The 24,485-nt window shown below is 39.2% G+C and overlaps 1 protein-coding gene across 3 annotated transcripts in view; it reads left to right on the plus strand.

Moving 5' to 3' along the window:
• The first annotated feature begins 318 nt into the window (after positions 1-318).
• arid4b (AT-rich interaction domain 4B) overlaps positions 319-24,485 on the plus strand; it is a 55,929-nt gene continuing 31,762 nt past the window's right edge. For all 3 annotated transcript variants that reach the window (XM_087802753.1, XM_087802754.1, XM_087802755.1), the window contains exons 1-3: positions 319-459; positions 1,837-1,885; positions 17,109-17,219. In XM_087802753.1, coding sequence (XP_087658879.1) covers positions 1,880-1,885; positions 17,109-17,219 — 117 coding nt within the window. In that variant the 5' untranslated portion in view covers positions 319-459; positions 1,837-1,879. The remainder of the gene's footprint in view (positions 460-1,836; positions 1,886-17,108; positions 17,220-24,485) is intronic.

The raw sequence follows: 24,485 nt of genomic DNA on the forward strand, positions 1-24,485 counted from the left end.
AGTAGGGGCAAATGTATATTTCGCACTCTTTTCAATAAAAGTTATAATTCCGGGCTGTCTCGTGACACGAATCAAACGCACGTCAAAACTAGCGAACACTGGGAGTTGTAGTTTTCTAACGCGTCTTCCCGTAGCCACCCAATGGGATGGCTCTGCAAGTATCCCCACGGATATTTTTCTCCGCAGTCCACCAATCGCGTGCGACGTGGGCGGGTCTAGCCACGATGGCGACCAATGGGAAGGAGGAGGCGGGGGTTTGTGCGCCCTGTCAATCAAGCTCAGGAGGCGGAGCGGAAGATCGCTGCTCAACAAGGCAAACAGCAGCGCTCCTACCATCCAGCAGCCACCCTCGGGGACGACGTTACAAACCGTCATTTATTCCCCCCCCCCTTACATCAATGTTACTATGGATTACTGATACACTTTCGTCGAAAAGTGTTTCTCAACTTGACAGCACAGGTAAAGCCGCTTCTTTTCTAGTAACATTTGTGTTCTACTTGCACTGCTCAACCCAACCTTGACGTCGCGAACTAGTTCACCGAGGAACGGGGAAGAAGGATTTATTTATTAGGAATGAATGGATCCGGCGAACTGTCGAGGATTTCCGTCGCAACTTGACGTCAAAGTTGTAGCACGACGAGCCCCGTTATAGCGACTCTTTAGAGCGGTGCTCGTCGAGGATTCCTCCGCGAGGTTGTCGTCGAAGCACCGCCTGTCATGGTGTCCCCTCGTAGCGGCGTGTTTTTTTTCTTCTCTCTCTCCCTCTCTCCCCCCCTTTCACGAAAGTCTTCCATCCACGGTGGTTTTTGCTGCAGGATATATTTCAAACGAGGTTTGCAGTTGAACAGGTAGTGCACGCGAAACGGCACCGTCAGGGCTTTCTTTTGTGCCCCCGGTTTTTTTGGCTTGTCCGGTGTGGGCTGATGGGAGGAGGAGGGAGGGAGGGAGGGGGGGGGTGTATTTGTTGGACTTCCTGTGGATCAGGACCACTTTGAATCCGGGATCGATCGCTAGTTACTAGTCGAGGACAGGTAGAAGGGGGGGGGGGTCTGGGTTCTGGATGACAATCGCGTCAAAAACATCATCAGCACCGACCTTGTCTGCTCCTCCATCGAATGAATGGGTCACAGAACCGACATGTCTCCCCATCCTTTTGACCTTGTTGTTGAAGCCCCTTTTTTTTTTTTTAAAGCTCGACTTGTGTCTTCGTCGGCGGAACATTTTTTTGGGCGAAGAGGAAAAGAAAAAAAGTGACTCCTAAATCGTCGCAACTTCAGCCCCTTCACGTCGATTCGAGGGGTTTTATTTTGTAGTTGTGACACTGGAGTGATGTTGTGATCCGAGTTTGCAGCGCGCGTTCAAAACCATCTCGAAGCTCCTTAGAATCCGACAATGGCAGGTGGATCACACAAAAAAATGTGTTTCCTTTTTGGTAATTCTCCACTGTTTGGCTGTCGCCAGCCACAGAAATGGCGTCATCATCATCACCATCCTCATCCTCTGCTGTAGCCGGTGCAGTCAGTGTCTCACTCTTCAAAAGCAACATTCGTGCTGAAGATGAAACGCTGTCTTTTAAGTTCGCCTCCCGACTGTTGCCCTCTAAGCCGTTTATGTAACATCCAGGGCGAGAGTGACCAGTGACCCCCCTGCACAAGCCATCGCAGATCATGTATGAACACGAGCGCTTGAAAGTTTTGTTGTGATGGAGGAGTCCACCCAGAATGTTCCTTCAGCCCAGCAGCAAATGGAGTGATGTCATCATCCTGTTGTCGAGCAGCTGCTGCCGCTGCTGATGATGATGTCTAACATCTTCTTCATTTGTTGTTTTTTTTTCAGCGCGAGATCTATTCCACTGGTCGCCCAGAGGACTGATAGAGAGATGAAGGTAGGTTTGTTTTTTTGTTTGTTGTGCAGCGTCTGATTTATACATGCAAACCTGCCACACCGACAACTAGACATAGAAGTACATCCTCACCCCTTGCGAGCGGTCTATCGGTCGCACTCTACACCAGGGGTGTCCAAACTTTTTGATGATGTGAGAACAAGCAGGGGCCCCAGTGTGAACCGGGACTAAGATCCAAGAGTTATATCTCATTCAGAATTCAAATATAAATTAACAAAATGTTCTTTATCTTTACCCAGTTCAACAAACTACTATTTGGAAAGCTGGAAATAGAAATTAACATAGAAAGCTAGTGGCTTCACTCTGTGATATTTTCGTTTGACGTATGGGGTCTTGTTATTGTCTTGGTATTTTTCTTTACAATAACAAATGTCTATTTTATATTCTTTGGCTGAAATGTTCATCACGGTAACCGTGGTCCACATGATATTGTCTAAATGGCAGCACTTTTGGACAAAATCCATTTTTATAATTTCCAAATACAGTGTGTTGAACTATAGACAACTTTGTGTCGGACCTTCAGTAACATTTCACAGTCCGACTGGGGAATGTACCATAATCAATTACTCGACTCCAAAGTGCATGTAGAACAATAGATGGATAGAACTTTATAGGTCCCCCTGGAGGTCTCCTTCGGGAATCGTGTATGTATTAAACATGACCCTCCAATGTTCTCTGGTGCATCACAAAGTTAGTGTAATGTGGACAAAAATTGCTTTGGTTTGTCTGCTTCATATAAAAAAAAAAATTGAAAGATGATGAAGATGAAATAAACATTTTTCGAGATTCTTGACATGTTTACATTGTAGTTTATTCATATCTATCCTTGAATAATAAGCATTGAGGTTTGAAACTGAATGTGGATTTCGTCCAATCATGGTTGTTAAGATGTTCAAGGCAGGATCTCTTTGAGCGACTCGCAAAAATTGTAACTTTACTTGAAGTTGGGATCTAGCAGAACGAGTGGAACCAAAGCTGTCTTGGGAAAACATAGTACGGCCAATTGAACACTGATCTAGTTTACAAATAACACATTTTCATAAAACTACAGTTTGAAATTATGTTTGGTCACGTTTTTTATCATCTAATATTTAGTCTGAGAAGCATCTGTTAATAATCTCCAATAAACATCCTCTCTATTTGCATGGTTTTGGTTGAGCATATTATAGGATACATTTTTGTACCATCATGTGTAGAGTTCTTTGCCTATAACGAATTGCAACATTAATATGCTTAAAATATAGGAAATAAGTCGTCGCATAAGAGTAAAAAGTGGTTGCACCTGAAGAAGAGCCATTCACAGTTTTACACTTTAAAACAAGAATACGGATATATTTAAGCTGTTTAGTACGTAAAAGGTATGAAGAAATGACATGAACTCGAAGTCGTATCCTTCAATTGACTGATCAATGTCATGCTAAAAATGTGCTGTTTGTGCTGTTGTATTTTTTTTTTATAGACATCAAGAGCATTAATGTAGTGATTTAGTACCAGACGGGTATTTGGCCATCGTTGACATTATTAGATTGTACTGTGTTTTTTGTATATTATTGTGTTTTTGCTTTATTGGTATGTGATGTATTCTGTAAACCGTCTGCATCTTTGTTGAGGACTACAGTTGGAAAGTAGCATTGTGCTAAATCTGGTGCAGCCATCTTTTTAATGTAACTGCACATTGTCCTTTTAAAATAAACTGAAATTGAAATGGGTCGGCTGCAGCCGCACATGGTTCAGACCTTTTTTGTTTGTTTGTGGTTCTCTGCGCTGTTGCATAGTTTTTCTCTGGGCACCCCGTAGCGCAACATACAGAGGTTATGATGTGTTGCCTCTCGATTATCGGTGTGAGTCTGCCTGTAGTCGTCTGCTAATGTGTGCGAACCTCTCGAGGGTGTCTCTTGAAAAGGAAAAAAAAAGAAAAAGTAGTGACTCAATCATAGTTACGCACATTTGGCATCATTCCAACCACCAATGAGCTGCTAATAGTTTCTTTAAAATCCTGCATGAATGTAAGCGATGTTGTGTATTAATGCCAACTTGCACTTACACTTGTATGCCCTGCGTTTTATTGCAAATATTTGAGTCTTGTGTTGACGATTTAGTCTCTTGTTTTTTGGCAAGGTCACTCGCTTAGATTGATAGTTTTGCTTAAAAGCTTATAGCAAATAATTCAAGCCACAAATATAAGCACAATTTTCCAATTTGTGTTTATGTTTATTGCACTTGATGGAGTCTACTGACTCCTTTTAAGAAACATCTTAAGACGTTTTTATTTGTTCAGGCTTTTCCTTGATTTTCTGGAACTCCTGTTGTGTTATCAGTTTTATCTTGCCCTTTAAAGTATATACTTTATTGAATATTGTTTTGATTGTTTAAGGGCTTTGTGACCCTGGTTTGGAAAAGCACTATACAAATAAAAATTACTTACTTACATCGAAAAATGGTCATGTTTCTAATTTAACAAGCAACATTGAATCTCTTTCCACACGTGTTAATATTAAATGAATGTTATTTTTCCCTTGTAAGGTTTTCATACAAGTTGGTTATGTTTGATTTTCAGACGTCATTTTAGGAAAGTGTTCAATTTTTTACGAGGTCTGATGTGTGAAGGAGTGTAAAAAAAAAAAAAAAAAAAAAAGACTTACCATAATTTTGTTTTTTTCTTCTTGTGTTTTGCTGAACACGACAGACGATTATACCGCGGCGTGTTTTTGGCGTGGCGTGTGTTTTCGTATTCAAGCAAACACACGGCAGGAATGATTTGTTTTTATTTCCTGATTCATTGTTGACGCTTGTTATGATGACACGGCTTTAGGATCGTTTGTTTTGCAGGCGGCTTGTGTAACACGAGCAGGCGCGTCACGTGCTCGGACAGATGGGCTGGCGTCACAGATCGCTCTGTAACGTGATGCATCAAAGCAAAGTGGGAAAAGTAAAAGTAGCAGAACGGTTATGATTGTGATGCCGCTGTTTAGAGAGCGTTGATCAGTGGGGCTGTCGTGAGTTCGAGGAACAGATTGAATGCTTTGCAGATGTGCCGGCTGGACTGAATACATTAGTAACTCGTACTGTGTAAAATTGCTTTGGAATTGAGCCTGAAACAAAAAAAAATTGCAGATTAAATCGTTTTTTGGCGACTCTGATGATGAGCAAAATAAACCGATTGTGGTTTCAAGTCCTCGGTGCATGTTTGTGTTTTTTGTCTGAATACACAACAAGTTGCTCTCAGTCCTCGGAAGAACCTCATGGATGTTTTTTCTGGTTGGGTCCAGCTTTGTTAAATTCTGCAAATCATTTGTTACACAACAAGAGCGCTTATGTGGTTTTGTAAAAAGCGGTTCAAGTCGGAGGCAACCCTGACTTTTTCCCCTTTTAAACTGAATTCCTTTCTTTTTTTTTTTAGAAGAAGAAGAAATGTCAACGGAAGAGAACAAAACAATACACCTCCAGTAAACGCTCTTCATAACTGCTTTTGTGCTCGGCCAGATTGGAAACACTTCCTCCCCAACTCATCATTTGAATTTGATTAGTTCAACTCAAAACCTTTCCCTCCCCCCCTCTCTCTGCTAGCTTTTGTTCTTGCCCTTTAGCTGTAAATGTACACGGTATCAATATGTCACGCTTGTGTTTTGGGACATTAAATACACCTAAAAGCCCCTTTTTTCTAAAATGGTGTGAGACTGGTGTTGTGTCACTGGAAGTTGTTTATATAACCGCAACACTTGTACGACTATTGTCGCTGTGGTGAGCGAACCCCCTAAAATAAAACAAGAATAAACTGTAACTCTGCTAAGAATATTGATCGATATCCTCTAGACCACATGCGTCAAACTGGTCCAGAAAAGGGCCGAGACGGTGCAGGTTTTGGATCCAGCCAGTCAAGCACATATCGTTGAACCAATCAGGCGTCTGAAGACAGTAATCAGTTGCTGCTGCTTGTTTAAGCTGACACCTGATTCGTTAACTTATTTGTGCTTGACTGGTTGGAACAAAAACGTGCACCGTCTCTGCCCTTTTCTGGACCAATTTGACACCTGTGCTCTAGACAGTTCAGGGTGTTAATATGCACATGTTTGCTTTGTTGTGTCAATAACTACACAGCAATTGGCAAACATGGCAACATCTAACAAGCTCTGGATATGACTAACAATCTTAAGTAAATGACCAGAACTCTATCACAGTGTAGGATTTTTATTTGTAGTGGGAAGTGTGTGCGAAGTTGTCAAACATTCTGTGACCCCTCGGTTAATAAAATGTTTCTGTAACATTGATCTCTGTTTATCAGTTAATCTGGTTATCTTAATAATGAAGTATTGCATTTTTAGCGCACTTAAAATCCTTTAACATTCTGGTTGTACTCGTTTCATAATGTACTAGTTTGTAATGCTACGAAGCCGCACTGCAAGGCTCAGACTTAACTCCACCTTGTGTTCTTCATTTAAGGAAAGTTTAAAAATGATGTTTCTGTTCTGTTCATGTTGTAAAGTTTCGCGGCCACACACACCTACGGGGCATTTTGTCAAGGTCTAAGGGGTTTTTGAGTTGGATATAATCCGGGAGTGTCCTCCTAAAAATGTGTGCAGAACAGCTGTGCTTGAAAAATGTCTTCACGTGTTTGCTTTCGCTGGCGGTTCGGATCGAGCTAAATACAGAAAGGCGGGGCTTAGACAATCAGTCTTTTATTAATAATTGCTTAAAGTGGAAATATTTCAAATAATTAATTGGTGTATAATGTTCCAATTGTTAAAGTCTTTCTCTCCAAGATGCAGTAAGTCTCTCATCATGACCATGTTTTGAACTTAATTCATCGTAATGTTCGCCCCCGTCTAAGATCTCTGCGAACAAGAGGTTACAGAAGTGGACCCTAACGTATTGACAGATTCCTGCCAATACATGACCCTAGATGAAACATGCTGACATAAACGGTGCTGAAAAAGATGTGGCAACCTACATCTACCTATAGGAAATTTTTGTATGAATTGAGGACACTTGGAGGAAATTATATTTTGTTACAAAAATAAAAATAACAATGCCACATGTCCAGAAACGCAACAGCGGTACATTTTTCAGTGAACTTTACATTCATTAAAAATAATATTTACAACCAAGCCCAAGACCTATAGATCAACTTTTAAGATATACTATATAAACTCTTGTTTATATACTGAACCGCACTACTTCAGTGCTGGCAAGACGCGTCGCCATAGCAACCGAGCCTAGCAAGCTGCGCCGCACGGCTAACACAGAGACGTAAACTATAGAATCGAGACAGAAGTAAACATTGACAACTTGGCAGAACGGGACACGTGCATTATCACGGCAGTACGATCAAGACACGACTCAAAGGAAAACCGAAAGAAGATCCCAGCAGGGGATGAAAATAACAGCGTAGGGGGCCCCTACGCTTAATAGTGCAGGCGAGAACCCTGTGACATGACATCATCTACTGTGCAGCTAATGTTCAGAACTAAATAATAGATCAAATGAAGCATCATGAAGCAGTGTCATGTTGTTCAAAACAAAGAAAAATAGTACAGAGACCGCCATCTAGTTACATCTGAGATGTGAGTTCATTCCTGGTTATTGTTGGTTGTCAAGCACATTTGCTGGTTATATTTATAAAATTAGCATAACAGCTTTATTAAAGCTTGTGAATTAATGAATGTTTAAATCCAGCTTTGCTTAGTGTAATATTTAAAGTCTACTTAAAAATGCTTGTAATGCGAAAACTCATTAAATTAATGCCATTAGTACTCGTGGTCGTTCAACATTCATTAAGGCTTCCAGCAGGGACACAATTACTTCATAGCAGATGATTTACAATCTCACACATAAACAGAGCGTCGATGCTAACATTGATGCGGGATTGTTTGTTGTTGTTGTTGTCATCGACGTCGCTGTCATTGCAGCCGTCTTGCTTTTCTTTAACAAGTCCTGCACTCATGGAGTTTGGCCTTGTAGATGCATCTGCTTTATTCCTGATCTGTAAATTGCTTTATTATTAGGAAAACTTATCTTTGTATGTTGTGCCAGATTGTAGTCCTTCATATACTATATATATCTTAACCCAGTCAAGTTGAACCATCAAGTCATTCTAGTGTTGTGTGTCACTAGTGGAATTGCAAATCGTATTTTCTCTGCCCATTATTGGCTAGAATAAGATAAAAAAAAAAGTGTTTTATTGTGTGATAGAAATTTACAAAAACCTACTCAATATTTGAGAAAAATCTGTTTAATCCTGATTTATTTTTTTTAATCAAATGTTTGGACATAATAACACATACTATAGTGCGGTACTCTTCAACTAAACTTCCAAAAATGAAATGACTGGTCACAATATATCAAAAATTTGAGACCCTTGCAGAGGGGACTTGCAAAATAATGTATGTGGCTGATGTTGATCAGCTGCCACATACAAAAACTTGGTCAAGATGTCAACATGGTTTAGGTTTAAGACACTGGTGTTGAAAACACACAATTAGACTAGTTTTGAATCATTTGTAAAAATAACTATATATACCTCATACTGTAGTTGGTTTAGCAGCATTTTATTAGGTTCTTTAACAGAAGACGATTGACACATGTTCATCTAAACAAAGTACATTTCTGAATAGTATTCAAGAAGTATCTAATCAAAATAAAAAGATCTATCTATACTTTGTGGGAAATCGTGGGAATCTTCTGTGCCGGGGCAAATCTGTCTGTGACTTTCGGTTTGGACAAAGACGTAATTCACAGCAGGATTATTTTATGTGTCAGCTTGACTGAGGGTGCAGTTTAATTCTTCCCTGCTCTTGCACATTGCTTTGTTCGACACACAAGCTTGATTTCTTTTCTTTTTTTTGTTGTAAACACAAGAAAATGTCTTGGTTTTTCACCATCCATCTTTGGGCAACATGCTTTTAGTTTCTCAAGTTGTTCTTCTATTAAGTTCAATTAATTCAAACCTCTTTTTCTACTTGGAAAGAAAATAATATGAGAAGATTCTGTAATTTTAAACGAACTTGATGCCCTCAGCATGATTAGAATTGTTGTCACAGTCACCAAACACTTGTTGGGTACATTGTGGACCATAGCATTGTCGACTCAGTAAAATTGTATAACGTAATTAGGTTTCCATCCACCAGAGAGCATGAACTGAAGCGCCCGCAACAAGAAGCAGCCAGTTGTAGGTCATGGAGGTCGGACGACAAATTATTCTTTGATTTGGAGGTCGCGGGAGGGGAGTGGGGGGGGTGAAAAAAGATCCTTTCATTCCTGAACAAGGTCAAGTTCTTGACTATGAGAACATCAAGGAACAATGACCTAATTTTGGTAGCAAGAGATTAAAAATGGTCTTTGTTTCTTTTTTGTATTTTTTGTTGCTCTTAACTTGGTGAACTGTAAGCCTCACAGCAAGGTCGTATGTTTTATTTCAGCTTGAGGCAACATCTAGGGTGGACCTGGCTCCGCTTTATTTCTGTTGCGGTTTCCCCGAGAAACTTTGTTTTTTTTGGTAAATTGGGAGTGTGTGCATGCATGGTTGTTAGTCTTTATGTGCCGTGTGATAGGATCGCTACTTGTCCTCTTGCTTCTAGAATAAGCACTAGAAAAAAATGGTTTTGGCCAATCGGGGATAACACTTTGTTGCAATGGGGTGCAACGTCAAGCACTAACCACTATAGTTTGCGATGAAAACGTAAATGTTTCTGGGTCTTGAGGAAACTCCAGCTAAATCATTGAGAAGAATTTTCTGCCATTTTCAATGTTTTCTCTTTCCAAACATTGTCCAAAACATGGAGATGTTATCTGGAGACACACAGTTGTCTGTAGTGGGAGTTGTCTCAGTGTATCAGTGGACTTTAAAGTGACTGACTCAATATAACTGTGTATTCAAATCAAGGGCATACTTGCTGCGAGACTGCAGCACAAACTATTTGTCGAGCTTGTAAATAGTTATTCCCACTGTTCAGCGATGTGCCCTCTCGCCGTCAGCCTCTGACATCCGCAGCCGAGTTTAAATCCAACGTTAAGTGTTAGTCAAACTGAATGTGTGTTTTTTAAAGGCACGCGGGATGATTGATGATAGTTATCTTGTCAGTCGGCGACTGCTGTTTGTTAATCTCCACTGTTTCTACACCACACTCCACCATCACTTCGTTGGTAATACGGATTAGCCGTTGTTGTGCTCGCTAAACTCGTAAGACTCCGGAGCTGCAGTCTTCTTCGCCCGACATAGGCGTGCGACTGTCTGATTTTTTCCAAAATAATGAGCTCCGAGTTGTCCGTTAGCTCAGTCGGCGATGGTGCACGAGACGCCGTCAGACATAGTTTTCATCTAAGAAAACAATGTTCATGTGTCGAGTTACAAGTGTAATTATTTCGAAGGCTTAAGAACCGAGGCGCTGAATGAAGCTCGTGTTGAAACTATTCCCGAATACACTTGAAAGTTTCCTTCATCAGTCTTCCATGATGCTAGTTTTGTACACAATGTAGACTATAATTAGTGTTGCACCACCGATACAGCATTGTGTGGCCATGACCTTTTAAACAAAAAAAAAAAACAGCTGACGGTCAAGAATAATGATTAGAAGACCAAACCTCTCTCAAGATGTTCTCTCAAGTGAGGACACTGGACTATTTTTGTACCGCGGATCGGTTAAATGTCAGCATTATTTACACGGGCTGTGGTTCAGATGGAAAAAAGTAAAAAACCAATGGCATGCAAAAACTACAATTAAGTGCATGTAAGAAAAACATCTCACCTTAACATAACCAGTCCAGAGCTCTTGCTGATTGAATAACCAGGTGTTTTTGTACTTGCATCGATGTATATTCGATTGTATGCCGACGATGTTGTTCTATACACGTGTCTTCTAGCTTTAGCAGACTTTGTACTAATGACTCCGAAGCAGAAGTTTTGTTTCTAGAGTTTGTGTTTTACTTCTTTTCACTATTAAAATAATGTTATTTCAGATAAAATCAGTTTTCTTTTTCTAAATTAAACACCTTTTAGGTAGTAATAATAAATGGAATATATTCTTTCTTTCTGTGCGGACTGGTAACAAATGTCTCATGGACTGTTTCGGGGTTTTGCTTGAAACGATTTAAAAAGTTAAACTTATTTTGTTGAGCTATATAGATGGATAAACTTTATTGATCCCTCTGGCGGTCTCTTTGGGGAAATCGATTTTCCAGCAACAAAGCAACACAGACAATAGATTCATGAAACAAGAACAATGTGCAATAAAATGAAAGATGAAACAATCTAAATCTTAAGAATATGGATCAAAGAAAAAGGAGACAAATATTATTATTATATTATTGCATGCTTGTGCTTCACAGCCAGTTATATAGATACCCAGGAAGATATTCAATACTGCGGAAATAAAAAGAAAAGAAAGATGCTTAAAAAGCCATATTTAATTTTAGAATAAAACCAGAACCAGAGGTTATTAATGCATGAAGTAAAACTATTATTTAGTCAAATATTGAAAAAAACAAAACATTACATTGTAATGTAATGAAGTATAAATATTGCCAATATAAGTTATAACACAATTTCACTCTCTTTTTATGACATATTAAACTTTAAATTTGAATATAAACTAAAAATTTGAAATGAATAACGACAAACAAGCTGTTCTAACTTATGTTCCACCACAGCTCTGTTTATATTTAAAGATTCAGGGAACTTTTTCAGTCACTAGTCTTAGGTTTAGTTCCAAGTGGACTTCTCTTTGCTTCAAAATGAACCTTATGTAGAGGAAAACTGTTGAGTGTCACGTTGGCGAGCTAAGAGCTGCTAGTGGCAGCTAATGGCTAATAACAAAAGCAACCGTTCATCGTGAGGCACAGTAAAAGACTACTGTAAAAACAGTAGTTTGCTAGCCAGAGCTAATGAAGCTAACACAAATGCTAACAACAAATGTAAGTTAATAAGCATGACCAGGCTTTTTCTGCTTGCAAAGTAATGCTATATATATGAATATTTCAGTTTAAGAAAGTAGCATTTCACAAGAAAGCGTTATTTTTATGTAAAAAGAATTGAAGGCCAAGGTTATTTTTTTTGGTTTGTTATTTAAGTTGTTTTTTTGAACTGTTCACGTGTCTCCCTGTCAGTCACAGGTATGTTTCCCCCTCTGAGCCAAAGGTGTTTCCATCTAATCGAGCAACAAAAATGTTTGAAAGTATTTTTACGCATCGTCGCCACAAGGTTGAAAAACCGGAGCCACGATTGTGCTGCAGCTGCTCCTTCCCCGAATTTTTGCACGCAGAAGCAAAAGTGGTTCTTTACTCTCATGATGGGGGGGGTAAAAAAAATGCTCTTCCTGGCGCTAACCTACCCACGAGCAAGTGTGCGTTTCTCAAATAGTTGGAGTTGGCAAAAAAGGATGTTCCACCTCCCCCGGAGGCACAGGAATTCTGCCCGTCTGAGCCGGGGCGGCACGCCGTCCTTCACTCCGGCACTGCCAGGCAGACCCCGAAAAACAAAAGCCAGTCATTTTCTCCAGATTGCCCCCGGTTCGACTCCATTCATAGTGGATTCTTAAGTGGGAGCGCGGTCGACGCAAATTGTTCCCGCCGCGTTCGTCAACAATGGGGGCACGACGAGTGAAAATCTGACCCCTGCACGGCTCGTCACCTTTGACCCAGTTTAGCCGGGGCAGTTTTGTCGCAGGCTTAGTCGTCAGGAAAAAAGGCCCAGGCAGTCCCGCCTCTTGTTGGAGAAGACAAAAAAGCTTGAAGGGATGGAGGGCACGTGTTTGTGTTAAAGGGGAAGTAACAGCCGAGTGCACAGCAGTCGCTTCGCTCGCTGTGGTGAGGCTTAAAGTGTGTTAGACGCGGCAAATACACACTTCAATCTTCAAATATTTAGTTGAATATAAAACTACTGTAGTTTAAGTTTATGGTTGCAAACTGATATCTATTCTGGGTTTGCTTGTTCAGTTGTTGACGGAAGTTGTGATGTTTATTTAATGAACACACACGATCACCACACATTAGTATTATGAGTCATTTCGAGTCTCAAGTTGTTTAAATGTTTTTCCTCAGTCTGTCACAGTCGAGGCTAGAGGTGTAAGACAATACTGATACACTTGAATTTACTACACATTTATATAGATATTACATATTTATCGATTATAGCACAGAATCGTTTTAAAAAAAGTTTAATTTTTTTGGCTTTCAAATCGAATTTCTTTTACTTTTCAGTTTTTTCTATTGTTTATATTTCAATAAACTAAAATGTGTATTTATTTTTAAAAGGTAATCGCATGCATATATTTCCAGGCTTCGTTCTTTTTTGTGTTATAATTCAATTCTGGCCGCTAGTTGTCATTACGCAGCTAAAGGAACAATTGGAGCTCACAAGTTTAGTTGACCGAGGACTCGGGATGTAACGGTTACAGGTTGAAATGGTAACTGTGGGGAGTTTCGCGACAGTTATGGTTACAGTGGCTTTTTAAAAATGACTTCCACATGTGTGACGTCAGCAGAGCCCAGCACTAGTTGTCTCAAATCAAAATGACTTCACGGTTATTAAAAGATGGATAATAAACGAAAGGCATGACACCAGTTAAGTTGAAGTCAAATCAAGGGAAAATGCTTTACTAACTAACTTTTATTGAAGCTTGAGGACGTTGACAGAAAACCTTTTGGTGTTTGATGAATCCAGCATGTCTCTGTCACCACTAATGTCATTGATTTCAACCTTGAATAAATAAACTTGGCCATAACTTATTTTATGATTCAGGTGTAAAGACTAGTATTCCTTATTTTATGATAAAATAAATGTAAATATATATTAGAAAAACACAAATTGAGTGTGTTTCTTTAATTTCAATTTTGTTTTATTTGCAAATCAATAAAACAATATTAAATAATTAAAGTACTTTTTGAGCCTTTTACAGCGTGTTGCAAAATAATGATAACGGTGATCATTTTCATTTCACAATAACTCTGAGAGGAAAAATCGGTACTGTTGGATCCCTACTGAGGATGAGGATGAGGGGATGCATTCAACTCCAACAACTTTTAAATCTTGATATCAAAGCAGTTACAATTTTCTCGGGCCACACTAGAAATATATACTTGTTCGTACAGTTTGCAATACATCATATCCTTGCCCCTGTACTGTTGGTATGTATTATATTCATGCAAATACACACCTCTGGTGACACCTGCTGTTGCATCTAACCCTGACTTCAGAATAGAAGCAAGGAATATTGAGCTATGTTTTGTAACATTGTAAGCTTCAGATATTTAACCACAACGAGGGCTTCCTCAATCAATCTAAAGGCAAATATTCAGTGTACGACAGGGACGTCTCTATAAACATAACTTGATCGTCTCTGACATACAAACCACCATCAGCCACATTGTCAACACCTCCCAAAGAACCGTATTTATAATGATACTTTCACAGGAAAACAAAATGCATCGGCTTGTTATAATCCACCCATTGCTAGATTAAATTAATTCTTTCCACCATATATTCTGATAATCCTGGTTCATGTAAGTAAAGCTCGGATAAACGATACTTTAATGCCACAATAATGGAAACGAGTCAAAATACAACAACAATGTAACTATTTGGCCACTGTTTTTAACAAAAGTATTTGAAATGAATACTTCCTGAGGTGAACGTGATTATCTTTTATGATAGTTTTTGAGCACTGTCTTTACAGAGGGTGTTGCACTTTGGAGGGAAGAACTCTATTGATTCAGACTTTGCTGTAGAAAAGTCATAAAAGTGTCGGGAGAGGATCGTTGTGAATCAATCGTTGAATCTCCACTTTAGGGTTTAACCGGAGTTTCGATCCAGCTGCCTTTTCTTCCACGTTCAGCGGATATAAACGCTTGATGAACGTAGACGACAAATATAAAAATGTCTAATAGTTATAACTTATCAAATAAACCAGGACAAATGCAGAACCGCGCAGATCTTCCAGTCAAATTAAAAGTCACAAAGCGTGTCGGCAGTCATTTGTTCTTTCATTCCTTGGCAACAGTGTTTCCAGAATAGGTTTAGACTCTCACTTCCTGTGTGCGTTCAAGTAGTTTCACTTTCTGTGCAACTGGAAGAAAAATCAGCGATAATGAGATCTATATAAAGCAGGAATCGTTGGAGGGTAAAGTTAATGCATACGTTGAAGAACATTTATCTTTATATAATGGAGTCAGTCAGAGTTGGACTTGCATTACTTGTTTAAAGTTTAGAGTATATTCTGCCCCTTGAGCACCTCTAAAATGTTTGTATACCCTATGCCAGGGGTGGGCAATTAAATTTCCTCTGGGGCCACATCATATACTGACTGTTGTAAGGGGCCGTCAACCGAAAGGAGAGGAACGAAATATGACAGAAAAACTTTGAAAAAACAAAGCAAGTAAGAATAGTTAAGAAAGAAATATCAACATAATAGCAAAACACTTTTATTAAACCTTTTGTAAAGTGATAGAAAAATAACATTTTCCTCTAAATATGATGTCAATGTTTTCTCCAATTATTTTGAGAGACAAGTCATTTTCACAAAAATTACAAACGACTTTAAATTGTAATGTATTAAGAGTTTATAAAATAATAAACGTAATATTAAATTGTAAGCTGTCGGAAAGAATGTCTATGTTCTACTCTGACCTCTTGAGGGCCGCATGAATACAGTCAAAGGGCCACATGTTGCCCTATGCTTAAACCGCTCATATAATAAATTGGTTAAAGCGGTTTCACATAATTACTTTAAAAAACTAATAAAAGTTAACAATTGTGTTATAAGTGCCTTCAAGAGGTTAATTTATCTTGTTAATTTATGTATTTAATTTATCTAAATATGTAAAGTAGGAGATTTATATAATCTTTCAGAAAATTGTAGAGAAAAGCCTATAAATTTTTTTTTTTTTGTTGATTAATTCATTATTTAACTTGAAGCTATTGATAAATATGAAAAGTGTTTTGATTATTGTGTTGAACTTTTAGTTTCATCGGGGCTGCATATTGCTTAAAAAATATAAATAAAATACGAGGTTTATATAAAGTATATAAAGTGTGGTAAGTTTAACCAAGTATTAAAAGATTCACCAGATTAACCATTATCCACTTCAGGGTGTGACTGACCATAGTTTTCAACACACCCTTAAACGCAAGAAGAACAACACAAAAAACATTATGTTACAAGAAAAATTTGACTAATGCCGGATTATATTTTGATTAGAATGAGTTTAAAATGATATCAGTAAGACCCAAACGTGACGACAAGATAAGAATAAAAGGGGGGAATTTGTTTGTCATGTTTTGCCTTATGTTTTGCTGCTTGAAACTACATGATTTTAAAGAATATTAACGTAACGTCGACGAGGATTGCAAGTGAGATGCATTATTGAAGCATTGCTGGGTAGAAAAATGATCAAAACATGAGTCAACATGAGTGACTCAGCTGCTGGTCACATGTTGCTTTACTGACCACTGTTCAATTCAAGTTATCTTTAGTCACACAATTGTTTTCGGCCATGGGCTTCCACTAGACGCGCCCTGTTTTTTTTGAAAACTTTTATCTCCAGCATCTGCCAGCAATCATGTTGTTGAACAGAGAGTTGAGGGAAAAACATCCTGTTGCTTCGTTAGAAGAAGATTCTTGTCTAAATATTTTTCTTCATCGACTTACAGTCGCAACTATTAGTCCGAAGGATTCATGGTTTATCTTTACTGCTTAAATTGGTTTACGGGGTTTGACTATAAAATGGGGGACACCCTCGACAAATCAACGGGACACAATCTTTTTTTTGAGGATCCCATTTCTGTCTGCCCTCGATTCAGGAGACGTTTGAAATCCTTTTCATCGTAGTGTTTTCGGGTAAATATATGGATGCTGAATACGACCTGCAAACACAGACTGACCTTACCCACGCACAGAACGCTTCTCTGCGTATCCCGGCCTTTGCAAAGCTATTTTGGGGCGGCAAAAAAACCCGCTTTGATGGGGATCCAGAGAAGAGTGAGGACGGAGCTGCTTTTAGACAACTTCTGCTTTGTTGTAAATCAAAGCTTTGAGGAAGTGTCTTTTTATCTTTTCCCCCCACGAGGATTGTTTATCAATAGCACAGCCCGACAGCTCGCTATGATGATTTTTTTTTTCCTGCACTTTTCGACGCCGCGACTGAATAAATATCATCCGCCTTTTATTCAAAGAAATATTTGGAAATAACTTTCGTCTCTCGTTTGTTTTCGCTCCAGACGCTGGAGGAACCTCCCTACTTGACGGTGGGGACAGATGTCAGTGCCAAGTACAGAGGGGCTTTCTGCGAGGCAAAGATTAAGACCGCCAAGAGACTGGTCAAAGCCAAGGTAAGTCTTGCTCAACTGGTTGAAGATCTCCAATTGATTGCCTTCTTTCTTTCTTTCTTTGTGAGCAGTTTTCTTACAGATTAAGTCTAACTTGATGTAGCTAATGTTGTGGGGGAGCTTTGTAACAAAAAAAAAATGAAGATCAGAAGTATTTGTTGTATCAGTCAGTATTACGGGTGTGTATTGGCAAGCAAATGGCGATACCATATGCATTACAGTACAGGGGCTACAAAATGATATTTTGTGATATTGTAGGAACAACTTTAGTGTTTTTAAGTAATTCTGCTGTGTCCCAAATTGCGCACCTCTGCGCTTTAAATTTTTGAGTGCACAAGTGGGTCTCAATGAGAAGTGTGCGAAAATGTAGGGCGCATTGAGCACTCAATTGGCGCACTCAAATGACCAGAAAATTGAGTGTGGATCGATGGACACTTTCTACTAGGGCTGCACGATATATCAGAAAAATATCTATATCGCAATATTGCATATAGAAAACACGTGCGATAATTTATACTTTTTTAAATTGTATAAATCAAGCATTTCTAAAAATTCACATTTCGACCAATTGGTGTCACGTTCTGTAAAGTAGTTAATTTGTACTTCTATGTCTCGTTGTTGCCAGGCTCGGTTGCTATGGCTCAGTATATACACGGAAGTAGGACTAACTTATGAGCTACTCAAATGCGAATGATCCAGGCAGCATCTCAGTTATATTCTTATAAGATTGTGCAACTTCCAAAGTGTAAACCTGTCCGTCTAATGCTAATGAAATAAGTTGTTAGCGTCAAGGTCATTTATAAACTGGTATGTGTGCGTGTTCAAGGAAACTGATGCAATTGGTGAAAAGTGCTGTCAAGTGTTGGCGATAGAGTTCCAACAGCTGGTTGCGATCAATGTTTAAAATTTGTAGAAGAAGTAGCTGTCGAGTGTGTAGCGGCAGTGTTTGATTTGAGACAGTACTAGTACTAGTACTGTCGAAGATTTGCGCACTGGCCAAGTACATGCATGCATCTTAATGTATACTGGGAACCAGTGCACTCCGAGAAGTGTGCTATTTGGGACACAGCACTTTTGCATTGCAGAATTAACAAACTACATGACTCTTGGCGACATCGTAACTGCCTTCATTTGTTTTGAAACTAAAATGTGTCCAAACATCAGCTTTGAAATTTGAAGGTTACTGTAGCCTCTTGTCCTCAATAATCTCCTATGAGATTCTGGAGATGATCGTCTCTTAACGGAGGACTAAGGATGCAATGAACACCATCCAGTGGTCAAGATATTACAATCCAAGGTTTTAATATTGTAAAACCAAATGTGTATCTCTGCACATCCTGCTTGTAAACTAGACTCCTTTGCTGTTGATTGACTGCTAAAGCCAGCCAATGGCAGACTTCGAAGGGCCTGCACTAGGCAGACACACTCTCACATAAAGTAAGGAATATCAACATGAGCGCTGAAGATATGGTCAGTCTTCCACTGATTTAACTAGAGTGATCTGTTGTGCGTCGCAAAAACCTGAGAAACAACCCAGCACAACAAACGTGTTCCTCACCTGACAAAATGACATCGCACTACATGAGAAGTTTATTGCGATGAGGGAAAAAGTTCCCAGTCATCCCAGGTGAATCCCAAGAAAAGTTAAATTGCTGATGCGTTTATCTCCGTTACACCATGAGTCCACCAGACACAAAGATATAGTAGACTACCACGTATAACCTCGATAAAGACCTGCTACAAGTGTACATGGTCACAAACGCTCCCTCAGAGAGAATTGTCAGTATCCTGGGCAACATTTAAAGTGCAACTTATGTGAAAACCAACTCTCAGTAATTCAAGTCTTCCTCTCCAAGATGCAGTAAGTCCCTCATCATGACACTGCTGTGCCTTTTTTTATTTTATTTTTTCAAGATATTGCTTTAAAAAGTTAATCCCCGTCCAAAGTATCGCAGAACGAAAGACGACAAGAACGGGAGCCCATTGAGTTTTGTACAAACGGACACATACTGATGAGTACAATAGAGGTCCTGGATCTATTTAAGACACACTCTTATCAACACGTGCCCATCAAAGTTGTGAGAGGTCCGGGAGACCTGAAGAACACATTGGATAAAAAGTTTTTTCAGAATCAGAATTATTTCTACTGGCGTTGTTACTGGTATGCACAGAATTTCCTTCTGTTTCAGCTGTGCAACATTAAAGATTACATTTATGAGGACTATATAAATTGTTGCACTGTTGTTTCACTTGCCACTAGTTGTAGTATGATATACAAAAACTGAATACAACTATATACTTCATTTATTTGTGAGTTTATGATGATTCTTTTTTTTCTTCTGAAAAGAAAAGACTTCACCAAGTCATATCTTATCGAGATATCTGGTTAGAAAAATCGTTTAGCCGTAAACGTAATGAATATTTCTACTGGTTTTTGGTACAAACTAGTATAAGCACAGGCCTCATGTCCTAATGTATATAGTTTCAGACGATGCGAGGCGGATAACGGGCATGTGAAGTAACTATTTTATCCAAAATAATAAACGTAAAACAATTACCTTTTTATGATATTCACATGAAAATCCACAAAACAATTGGCTAGGGTCAATCTGGACCTGTGGCCTAATGATGACCCAGGTTCCACAGGTGCGTCGCGAAGTGACCCCCCCTACTCATTATTGTCGTATGGTCACTGATTTCCAGAGTTGTCTGCAAACCAGCTGTGTCTCACTCCGTCACAAAAAAACTCTGCCACATGGTTAAGAATATTGCTCGCCTAGTTTTTAAAAGTGGACCAGCTGCAGCCGGTATCGGCGTCTGGCCCGGCTCAGCAGGTAGGATCACCGCCTCGGGGGGAACTTCCTTCCGTCTGGGCTCCTCGTCGTTGCCGATAAAGGAAGGGAACGTACAGTATCTCCTCTCCCTGTGGTGCCGCTGGAGCATCTGGGTAATACCTCGGAGACGGATCGCCGTCTGTCTCGTGTGTGTGTGGGTGGAACAAAGATTAGACGCAGACTTTTCATCGGTTTTCGGCTGTAGTTCCTGCCGTCGAGACAATAGACGCTCTCGTCTACCGGCGTAATTATTAAAAATCTCTTTTTGTCTTTCCGTCGTTTCGACAGACGGGGGAAGAAACCACTGTTTATTTTCCCCGTACAATCAATTTCAATGGCTCATAAATGTATTAGCATATTAATTGTCTGAGTCTGGGATTTGTTTTTCGAGTCGCTGTACGTAAGCTCCGTTTCACCAACATTCAAACGTGCAATTATTCACCGGCTGATGTGAACATGTCACAGTAATGAATTCCTCCTCATTAATATCCGTCGACGGCGACGGAGGAACATATGGCGTCTTTTAAAGTGATTCTCGCCGAAGAAGAAGTGTGACATTTCTCTTTAGATCACCGTCGAACGCACAAAGAAATCAATTAGTGACGAATCAGCGAAACATTTGCACGCAATACTGATGGGTCGACGCGACATCAGGCGCTCGGCGGGAACCGGGAGACACTAGTTATTTAGGTCTTTATTTATTAAAAGCGTCGGGAACTTTGCGTGTCGACTTCAAGTGGCAATTAAAATGAAAAACACAGACGCTGACGGAGCGAAAGGGAATACACTTGACAAGAAAATCATCCAGATAGTTATTTTTATAAACGCATCGTTTGGCTCTTTTGCTTCTAATCGTCTGGAGAGCTTTTTAGATATTTTTTTCTGTATGTAAAGATAAACTCTGCTTTGAAAGATTATCAGTTCAGTTTGGCCTTTCTTTTTTTTTATCTTGTCAACATTCGCCTTCAAATTATACTACTTTATTTTTTCATGAACTCACTTCAACCTCGCTTTTTAAAATGATACCAGTTGAAATGAAAGTACTTCATGTATCCTTCCTTGCCTGTCACTTAAGATTTTTCTTCTTGTTTATTTGATTCTAGTTTGAGCAAAGAGCTTCGGTCACAGGACCAAGACCCAAAATACAGATTGGAAAAACTTTTAAAGTGACTTAAACAAGTTTTGTTCATCTGATTTAACAGTTTTTTAATTGTTTAACTACAGCACTTAACTTCTGTGGGGCTTGAAATCAATTTCAACGGATCTCAAGAAACATGAAGAAATTGCTTCACTGCTGGTTAAAAGTACAAAAATCCTAAAGCACCATCTCTCCCTTTTAAACTTAAAACCAATAGTCAATTCTCAATCGCCTTCTAGTGACTTCAGAAGTGCTTACAGTGCTAACAATGTGACTTTTTTTGTTATGGCTCTCCCATGATCAAACGCTGAGTTGCAGTAATATAATACAACGGCTTCGTCTCATTTCCGGACCGTGCAGCGACAAGTCGTCTTTCTACAATCGACGTTTGTCGCTTTAATGTCTGTGCGGCTGGATTCAAATGCGTGTCAGGTATTGCATTAACGTTTGTGTTTTGGCTCTGTTTGTGTCACATGTTGGCTGTGCGAGCATCCTGTTGTGTAAATCATGAAAGAGTAGATGGGTGGAATGTACTCTGGTGAGTGACCTTTACTGTAATGCATTTTGGGGGAAAAAACGAAACAAAAACCTGTTCGGTAGTGCAGGAAGAAAATCACCCAAATGAAGATTTATTCGTCGGTAAAGCCAGTTTAAAGAGGCAAGATTAAAACGACAAATTAATCTTATGCAAACGTTAAATTCCTCCACGTATTCCCTCGTGCGTCGTTACTCCCAACACCTCATGTGTTATCCCGGAACAGTCGTTCATTTATTGTCACACTTCCAGTGTGTTGCAGAGTATTCCCTCTTTTTCAAGCTTAAGAGTAACTTCCCCAGTGGGACCAGCACTTGGGTGGTTGGATATACGATATGAAGTAATGCTTAACGGATTTCTGGTCGTATTGCTTTATTACGCACCAAATGGTAGATGTTAATGGTGTAATTGTGTCTTTTATTTGTTGCTTTTGGACTGATGAATAGAGGATGATCAGCTCATGATCTGCAGATCCAGCTGGGGACGCAGTCGGAACCAAAAGATTGTGTAACTGACATATGTAACCAGTGTGTTACCATGGTGCTGCTGAGAGTTGTAATGAATATATAATTAACAGTATTGCAAGTACATGTTTATTTGGATTGTATTATCTTTCACAAAACTGCGGATTATCAAGGACATTTTTTGTCTTGTTTTTGGATTTGTTTTACAGACAAATCTATCTTGAATTAACACTAACTTTATGATCATTTGCATTAACACCATCTGGCTACTAATGTGGGCTGTAAACTGCTTGTTTTATGGTTATAAAGGGAAATTGACAATTGATATTCTGATGGGCTGTCAATTTATTTTTATCTTGCTGTGTTACTGACGTTTTAATGCGGTTTTAATGCAAGCATAATATTTCTGTATACACAAAACTACACATCCTGTGTTAATGGGTGGATGAATGCTCGCTGAATTGAAAGGTTGGATGGATAAATGCTAGCTTAACGATAGGTTGGATCTATGGATGGATGCTCGCTGTTTGAAAAGTTAGATGGATGGATGGATGGATGCTAGCTGTTTGAAAGGTTGGACAGATCGGTCGATGGATGGATGCTAGCTGAATAAAAGTTAACACTGAGGGCATTGAGGAGCTCCATCAGTGATAGGATGCTCCATCCCCGGTGTGTGAGGGAGAGGTACCGCAGGTCTTTCCTCCCTGCTGCCATCAGACTCCACAACAAGAACACGCCAAGATAACTATTTAACTGCACCTCTTGTTATTTATGTAAATATGATTGTGTATATATTATATAGCGCAGATTTATCTTTTATTCTATTTCTCGTTTTTATTTCTGGGTGTTTTTACTTCTCTTGCTGCTGTTAAACCGAATTTCCCCTCGCGGGACTAATAAAGGTTTTCTGATTCTGATTCTGAAAAACAATCAATGGATGCTAGCTGTTTGAAAAGTTAGATGGATGGATGGATGCTAGCTGTTTGAAAAGTTAGATGGATGGATGGATGGATGCTCGCTGTTTGAAAAGTTAGATGGATGGATGGATGCTAGCTGTTTGAAAGGTTAGATGGATGGATGGATGCTAGCTGTTTGAAAAGTTAGATGGATGGATGGATGCTAGCTGTTTGAAAAGTTAGATGGATGGATGGATGCTAGCTGTTTGAAAAGTTAGATGGATGGATGGATGCTAGCTGTTTGAAAGGTTGGACAGATCGGTCGATGGATGGATGCTAGCTGAATAAAAGTTAAAAACAATCAATGGATGTTAGCTGTTTGAAAGGTTGGATGGATTGATAAATACTTTCCTTTCAGTCTATGATCATATGTAGTTGAGAGTATTTTGTATACAGTATAACTTAAATGTACAATTACTTAGGATAAAACGGTAGGCTTTAATTTGGAAGGAGGCACTTTTACTTTATGATGTAAAAGATTATCATTCCACCTAATAATACAATAAAACATCTTACTTTTATACGCATTCAAAATTTAGTTAATTGTACCCTGTATTCTTTCTAGTAACTTGAGAATTTTAGGTCAAATCCTCAAACAAACAATTAACTGCCACTGCCAAAGATAAGAGAAGTCATCTTCACATTTCATAAGTTGATGTGAACAACCTCATAGCGTTTCCACAAACTGTACTGAGCATTTATGATCGAGTTTTTGTCCTCTTCGATCGCTGTAAGTAAGTAAGTAGTATTTATTTATATAGCGCTTTTCGAGACCAGGGTCACAGAGCGCTTAGACAATCAAAACAATACGCAAAAAAGTACATACTTTAAAGATCAAGATAATACTGAGAACAACACAGGAGTTCGAGAAATTCAAGGAAAAGCCTGAACAAATAGAAACGTCTTAAGATGTTTCTTAAAGGAGTCAGTAGACTCCATCAAGCGCAAAGAGAGAGGAAGATCGTTCCAAAGCTTAGGAGCAACAGCCTGAAAAGATTTCTCTCCTCTGGTCCTGAGCCGTGTGCGTGGAACCATAAGTAGATTCTGATCCACAGACCTCAGAGCCCGAGCTGGGGTGTAAGGCTGGATCAGATTAGTGATGTAAGAAATGCTGTGTATTGTATGCTGTGTCAGAAATATCAACGACTCACCAGAGCAAATGAAAATATATGTTAGAGGTATTAAGATGTCGACAGGTTGTTCAAAGATAAACACACCTGAAGTCTTTTTCTATTGATCAGTAACTATAAAATCCTCCTAGTAGTTAAGACGGGGTCTGAATGATCGCTTTATAAGGTGAAACTCTTAGAACTTGTATGATTTTTTTAAAGCCAAATATTAC

The sequence above is a fragment of the Callionymus lyra genome, chromosome 11, assembly GCF_982586985.1.
Source record: "Callionymus lyra chromosome 11, fCalLyr1.hap1.1, whole genome shotgun sequence".
NCBI classification, from domain to species: domain Eukaryota; kingdom Metazoa; phylum Chordata; class Actinopteri; order Syngnathiformes; family Callionymidae; genus Callionymus; species Callionymus lyra.